Source organism: Rhinoderma darwinii, chromosome 5, assembly GCF_050947455.1.
Source record: "Rhinoderma darwinii isolate aRhiDar2 chromosome 5, aRhiDar2.hap1, whole genome shotgun sequence".
Lineage (NCBI taxonomy): Eukaryota > Metazoa > Chordata > Amphibia > Anura > Rhinodermatidae > Rhinoderma > Rhinoderma darwinii.
Genome location: NC_134691.1, coordinates 284976180 through 284984336, shown reverse-complemented (window position 1 = coordinate 284984336; position 8157 = coordinate 284976180). Strand labels below are relative to the sequence as shown.

At 38.4% G+C, this 8157-nt stretch overlaps 1 protein-coding gene across 1 annotated transcript in view; it reads left to right on the top strand.

Annotated features, from left to right (window-relative positions):
- The window catches only part of PLCL2 (phospholipase C like 2), a 172148-nt gene extending 166704 nt beyond the window's left edge, over nucleotides 1–5444 (top strand). Inside the window, exon 7 of the mRNA XM_075827230.1 lies at nucleotides 4595–5444. Coding sequence (XP_075683345.1) covers nucleotides 4595–4774 — 180 coding nt within the window. The 3' untranslated portion in view covers nucleotides 4775–5444. The remainder of the gene's footprint in view (nucleotides 1–4594) is intronic.
- Nucleotides 5445–8157: the final 2713 nt, after the last annotated feature.

The window sequence follows — 8157 nt, the reverse complement described above, 5'->3', positions numbered from 1 at the left end:
CTACTCAAAAGGCAAGGATAGGCAGGGTAATAATAGTGAGAAGATTTAGTTGCAAATCATTTAAAAAAAAACAAACAGATGTGAATGATAATCCCTGATGATGTCATTCACATCTGTTTGTTTTTTAAAATTATTGCCTTGTTTGGTGTTTTTTTTCTCCCACAAATCCACATGTGCATATAAGTTGTTTGTTTTGTTATGTTATTATCTTTTGGCCTAATGAAGACGCAGGTTCTGCGTTGAAACACGTTGCCGTTTTTTGCAAATAAATCTTCTCACTATTTTATCTTGCCTATCCTTGCCTTTTGAGTAGCGCTTTCCATAGATATCCACTTTTTAAATTTTTGTCTAAAATTCCAGTTTTAAATTAAAGCCTGTCTATATTTCCAGTTTAATTGGAGTTGTACCTAACTCGCCGACATGAAATGCTATGTACACCTTTTGAATTCGTTTTTTGTTTCAAATGTGTATCAGTGTGTTTGGTGCAACTTTCTAAATATTTTTTATTAAAAATTATTTTTACTTTTTGAGATACAGCTGCTTTGTGTCCTGTATACATAGATACAGGTTTCATCGCTAGATACAGCTGCTGTCAGGTTTGCAGAACTGACGGGTTCAGTGTCAGAGGGTAATGCGTGTCTCTGATCCACCTCTTATCGATCACATCTAAGTTATGAACTTAGACGTGACAAGTAACAGCTCAATCCTGCGTGTCAGAGACACGCAGCACCCGCTGACACTGAACCCGTCAGTTCTGCGGACCTGACGGATACAGGTTTCATTGCTGGATACAGCTGCACTTTATACAGTATACAAAAAAATATAAAAATATTTTTCATTAAGTATTTAGAAAGTTGCACCAAACACACTAAGGCCTTATTTACACGAACGTGTTAAACGTCCGTGTGAAGGGTCCGTGCGAAAATAGGACATGTCCGTTCTTTTCGCACATCACGCATCGCTCCATAGACTCTCAACTATGGGGGATGCGTGACATCGCGTCCCACAGCGCTGAGCACGGATGCACCTCGGACGTGAAAAACTGCAGTTTTTCACATCCGAGATGCGCAGCGTTCGTGTAAATAAGGCCTAATAGACATTTTATTTAAAAAAACAACAAAAAAAAACTATTTCAAAGGTGTACATAGCCGTTAAAGCTTCAAGAAGACAGTACAAGCCATTGTGTAGTCTGATATGGTACATAATAAGTAGGAGGAGGTCAGTGGATTCTCCATGTATAGCTGAGTCTTATGTCACACTGTGCAGCACAAATATAGCAATTACTATTTATAATAAATTGTTCTGATTATAAATTGTGTCCTCATGTACAAAAAATGTTGGGGGTTATAAAAATAAACTCTACAGTATATTGCAAAGAAAAAAAAATTGATTTTACCCTGACTAGATATGTTCATGCTCATTAATGGTATTGGCTTCCTGCAGCTCTTGAGATGTTGCTAGGTTACAATTTCCAATATGCCATGTACAAGGGTAAAGCCATTCAACGGGGTAATCTGAAGGTTATGTAGCAAACGTTACATCGTACTCCTCTGTATATTATAGGTACCTCACTATTTGCTTTGTATCTATAGTCCTAAATAACCCCCATTGTCAGCCTTACCTACTTAGAAGATGACCATTCTTATGTCTGTTTCAAATGTTCGTAACCGGGCTGCATGTTAGGGTATGTGCACACGATAACGTCAATTACGGCTGAAATTACGGAGCTGTTTTCAGGAGAAAACAGCTCCTGCATTTCAGACGTAATTGCTCGTACTCGCGTTTTGTGAGGCGTCAATTACGGACGTAATTTGGAGCTGTTCTTCATTGGATTCAATGAAAAACGGCTCCAATTACGTAACAAAAAGTGGTCTTGCATTTCTTTGATGTGGTTGTTATTTTATGCGCGGTCTTTTAACAGCGACGCGTAAAATTACAGGTCGTCGGCACAGTACGTCGGCAAACCCATTGAAATGAATGGGCAGATGTTTGCCAACATATTCGAGGCTTGTTTTCAGACGTATTTCGAGGCGTAAAACGCCTCCAATACGTCTGAAAATAGGTCGTGTGAACCCAGCCTTAGAGTCTATAGTACGGCACCAGTACCCGGAGCTCCCGCAATTCTGCTCAACTTAACTTAGATCAGCATAGGGTTCTATGGCGTTCTGTTCTGCTCGGTAAAATTGCAGAAGCTTCAGGTATTACAGCTGTACTAAGGATGACCACGATACAGCCCTCTGAAACTAGCCATAGTCTTATAAGTGCAGTTACTTTAAAATTACTATAAAATTATAACACTATTGGAAAAGTGGAAGTGACCTGGACGTATGGATCTTATAATTCCATGTCATTTAAGTGTTGAGCATGAGGATTATGCATGAAATAATGGCATATTAAGATGGTATAACACTGCCCGACGTGGGCCGTGTAAACGAGTGCTGATCAACGAGACAGCTTGTTGATCGGCGCTCGTTTGCTCCTTTCACAAGGAATTACTATGTATGGGGACGAGCGATCGTAGTAACAAGTGCACGTCCCTTGTTACTACGATCGCTCGTCCCCATATATTTCTATCATATCGACAGCACGTCTCCCTGTTTATACAGGAAGATGTGAGGCCGAGAATGATAATATTTTCTGCATTTAAAACGATACAATTAGCCGATGAACGATCATTTGCTCGTTCATCGGCTAATCGTTCCTCTGTTTACACAGGGCAATTATTGGGGTTTGTCCAATAATTGGCCGGTGCAATGAAGTAAAGGCCCTTTTACATCTTATATTGTCTTATATTATCTATTCTTAGATTGGATTTGTTTTGTCCACCATTCTAAGGGTGTCCACTCAAAGCGTAAACACTTTTTGTGAGGAAATTCCGCAGAGTATTACAGTAGCAGCAAAGTGGATGAGATTTGAATAAATCTCATCCACACGCTGCCGAAAAAATCAGCAGAATACAGGTTTGGAAATTGAGCTGTGGTGCGGATTCTCAATCTTCCACACAAAAAAAATCTGGTCGAAAATTCTGCAGTGTTTACGCTAGCTGTGGACGGACCCTAAAGGTATGTTCACACGCAGTGCTTTCAGGCGTATTTCGGGGCATTTACACCTCGAAAAACGCCTGAAAAAACGTAAGCTGAACGCCTACAAACATCTGCGCATTTAAATCAATGGGAAAAACAGCATTTACTGCATACGGGGCGTCTTTTTATGCTGCTGTTTTAAAAACGGAGCATAAAAAGATTCTCCGTAAAAAGAAGTGCATGTCACTTCTTGAGGCATTTTTTGGAGCTGATTTTCCATTGGACACTATGAAAAATGCCTCAAAAAACACCTCAAAAGAAGCTCCAAATTAAAAGAAGCTTCATTTTCAGCTTCAAAAACGGCTGAAAAGCAGAGGCTGTTTTCTCTGATAACAGCTCCGTATTTTCAGAAGTTTTTTTGTTAAGCGTGTGAACATACCCTTATGGTGATGATCTCAGTGTTGTAGGGAATGCTAATCTGGTTTTGTGGCCTTTCTGGGGCTACCCAGTCTCTATGCACTGAAGCCCAGGAGGTCTATCTACATACATCTGCCAGTGCAATAATTAATGCAGTACTTTTCTGCAAATGTCTGTAAAATGCTGTAATAATGGGGCAAACAAAGAATAGGAAACGGATCTGTGGTTCAACTAGTTTTTTGAGCATCATCCACCCACCTTATTTTATGCAGTTTACTTTTTACTGATTGGTTAGTCGGCCGAAACACATTTCACCCAATAGAGAGTATATTTGGACGGTTTATTAGAAGACTATTTAATGGAGGAAGGCATAGCATATGGTCCTATGTAAAATACAGTTTGTAGAAATTATATTTGGTAGCGCCTGTGGTTTTAGTCCTATTTTATTTCTTGTCATGCTTTAAAAGACATGATTAACGGAAAAAATGTAATTTCTTAGGCGTCGTTTCCATTTTTCCACATGTTGTCGTGTTACATGTTCTGTCAGGTGTGAAAATTGCAAAGGCTTAGACTTCATGAATGTATAGAACTGGTGACTTGATGCTCCTATGGTCTCGTATTGCTGAAATGTACAGATGCTCGTTCAGTCTAGATCTGTCTAGAAAATGTCAAATTCTTGGAAATAACATAAATATATAAAAACAATAAATAACTACTTGAGTTCACACCTGCATCATCAATTCCATTTTTCTGCTCCGTCACAGTAGCAGGACAACTGATTTGACGGGGTGCCGGATTTGTCATGGCGTCTGTCGGAGCTTTAGAAGATTGGAGATTCTAACTGATAATTATAGTAAAGAAAATAGCATTCAATTAAAAGGGACTGTAGTGGGGTTTTCCCAACCGTTAGAAAAAACGGTGTATTCTGCATATAATCGCTACGGTAATATGTCATGCATAGCACGACTTTGAAAGATTTGCGTGTAAGTTGCATATTTATAAAGATAGCCAGTCCGAAAACCACATTGATTTCCCTTTTTAACAGTTTTTGTTTAATTATTTTTTTTATAATTAGTCAATGACTGGCCACAGTGGTGACATGTCATCCGTACGTGCCAACCGGTAACCTATTTTTTTTTTTTTTTTTGTTACAGGGTCAAGCAGATCTTCTCAAATATGCCAAAACAGAAACCTTGGAGAACTTAAAACAAATACATTATGCTGCTTTATCATGTGGACTTAACAAGGCAACTGCTGGAAATGCGGAGGCGTCTAAACCTAGAAGAAGCCTGGAGGCCATTCCAGAGAAGGCAGGAGATGAAACGGGTGATTGAAAGTAAATCAGGGACCTCCGTTCTTGTTGGAATTTCTACATCTACGACCAATATAGCTGCACAAAGTGTTTGCTTTGCACTTACAGAAAACACAGATTCTATTTTTATTTTTTCTGAAGCACAACTGGAGATTGACCAGTCTGTTATCTGTGAAAGTACAGTAAATGTATCTGTTAAATGAAGGAAATTGACAAGCAGATTGCAAATGCTATTGCTGGCCAAACGTGGAAGAAGATGTCTTTATTAGCATAGAATTGAGTAGAGGTGTGTGCTGCTTAAAGAGTCATAGCAGTGTTTTTTTAATTTCGATTTTAATAGTTATATTTAAATAAAAGAGAAATCCTCACATTTCATAAAACGTGTGCTGATTGTAACATATATAGTGCTCAAAGGACTGAAATGCATTGCACTGAAGAGTGAATCTACAGACATGGCTAGTCGTTTGTTGTGTTCTGTTTGAGCCATATTGTATATAATTGAAGAACAGAGAATGCAATAAAACAATGGGCGCTAGATGTTTGGGCACCATAAGTGGCAAACCTAAAGACGTGCAATCCACTTTAAACGTATAGCATAAATCATATTGCCAGAAAGTTTTAAAAATGTTAATATCTGATGTAAAAGTGACCAAATTGAAGACAAATTGTAAATATATTGACCTTTTTTATTTTGTGATGTGTTCACATTAAAAAAAGTTTTATTATCTCAATTGTCATGCATTTTAAGAAATATTACAATTTTGTTTTCATTTAATGAAAGGATAAGAAATAACATTAGTGAAATATTTGTTAGAAATTTTGCACATTTAGTGTCTTTAGAAATGCGAAATTTTTTTATTTTTACAAAAGGTGACAGAAATTTAGCTGTATTCATAAAAAAATAACCCCATTATTTAAAAAAATAAAGTAAAAGTTGAGGCATGAAATAAAGTCACATCTCATAACGCAATAAATGGCACAAGACCAGAAGTGCATTATTTTCTTTTACACCATGATTGTGTGGTTTAGTTTGTGTTCCTGTGTACTAGATCTCCTTCCAATGGAAGGCCGTTATATTATATGCTGTGTCTGGTCTGTTCTTGGACTCTTCACATCGGACTCATGTACAGTATAAAAAAAAATAACTAATGCAGACAACTATTATGACCCACAGCAGCCAATCAGATTGCAGCCCTTTTTTCCTAAGGTAGGTTGGAAAATTATAGAAATTATTACTCAGTCAATTGCTCCTCTTTTTGCCTGCTGTAGTTTTTACATATGAGCCCTTTGTATATTTGGCTCTAAAAGATTTCTACTGCCCTTTAGAGTCTGTATATAAACCAAGACATTTAGGCCCCATGCACACGACCGTAGATTTCGTTCGTAATTACAGACCCATTCATTTCTATGGCCGACGGACACCTTCCTGTATATTTACGTGCCGTAGAAAGGCTCCGCAAAAGATAGGATATGTCCCTTATTTTGTTTTTTATAGACCACGCTCCCATACTTTATATGGGAGCGCAGCTCGCAAATGCGGGTGGCTATCAGTGGCCGGCCGTGCCCGTAATCACGGACCGTGATTATCGGCATGGCCGTGTGCATGGGCTTTACTTATATATGGCATATCAAGCACAACTTTTGGGAATGTATTGTAAAAAAGATTTAGTGCTGTGATCAGCGATACCATACTCTACCATACCATCTTGTACCATACTCCACAACAGGAACCAACAGTTGAAAAAGCTAAAGCCGCATGAAGGTTGACAATAGGCTATAATATAATAAGCTCTTACAAGATGCGAGTACTGGTTTCCATCACTTTTCCTAGGTTAGCGTCGTTTTGAAGAAAACCCCTTTATGGCAACTTATGCTGGGTTCACACAGTGCGTTTTTGTTGTGTATTTAGCATTCTTTTTTTTTTGTTTTGGTAGATGAACTCACATGTCTCTCAATGCATCAACCAAAACGAAAAACGCACTGTGTGAACCCAGCCTCGCATGGTGGCAACTGCCGGCACATATGTTTTCACCAAGAATTGTGAGTTGCACCAGGTACGTATTTTTTTTTTTTAATTACTGTGTATATTAAGATTTTTTTTTAAACTCATCTCCAAATATTTTTTGGCTCTGCAGTAAGTCCAGACAAAGGATTATGTGTCCAGCATTGGCAGATCATTTGAAGTTCCCATGTATCCCAGTGGTGATAATCTTCTCATATCTTGGGTGCCCAAAATTTTGCTCTTGACTACATCAGATGGCTCTATATAGTATTCAACAGTGCCAAGATAGGGTAAGGTATACAGTATGCAACTAACCAATGACTAACTCAATGCCACCCCCATAGGTGTCCACTACATTGCTTCACTTACCTTTCACATTCTTGCACTGTTCTCTACTAGCAGGAAGTTACTGTTCCTCATGGCAGATCAGTGCCACTCTCCGTTGACTGAGGGTGGGAGAGACATGAGGCAGTTGATTATAATGTCACTATGGAATGTCACTGCAGCCTAATATCTACCATATCTTTATAGCGTCCAGAGCTCCATTTTTCGGATTTAGAAATCCAAATACCCTCCTTTAATTCACACAGTTATGGGGTTAAATTAAAAAATTCTGTTCGCCTGCAGCTACCACTAGGGGGAGCTGACTGCATATGGATTTATACATATACCATTAAACCCAATCATACTTCTATATGCAGTTGTCTCCCGGGCAAACTGAATATTACAATTTCTATGACTAGCAACAGGAAATCTGAAACTATGTATAAGAAAATAGAAGTTCAGAATCACGTCACTTATTTTTTTTAAAAGAAATCTGTAACAAATAATAATGGTATACAATACTTTTTAGAATATATTCAGACCCCTTTACCTTTTCTACATTTTGTTACATTACATCTTTATTCTTTGCTTTAGAAACTGCATAAATGTGCAAACCTGCACGTGTGAATACACCCTTAGGGTATGTTCACACGGCAACGCCAATTACGTCTGAAATTACGGAGCTGTTTTCAGGCAAAAACAGCTCCTGAATTTAAGATGTTTTGACAAGTGCACACGTTTTTCACGGCGTCTTTTACGGCCGTAATTGGAGCTGCTTTTCATTGGAGTCAATAAAAAATGGCTCCAATTACATCCCAAGAAGTGACATGCACTTCTTTGAGGCAGCCGTCTATTTATGCGCCGTCTTTTGACAGCGGCGTGTAAAAAAAAAGGTTTGGAGCAGTTTTTTCGGCCGTAATTCCAGGCGTAAAACGCCTGAGTTACGTCCGTAAATAGGGCGTGTATACATACCCTTAATCTTATAGTAATTGAATCTACACCATCAATGTATAAACTGCAGTCTCCGTCTTTAGCATGAAGCCTGCTCAGCTACCTGTTGTCTAGGCCTGGATTAGCAT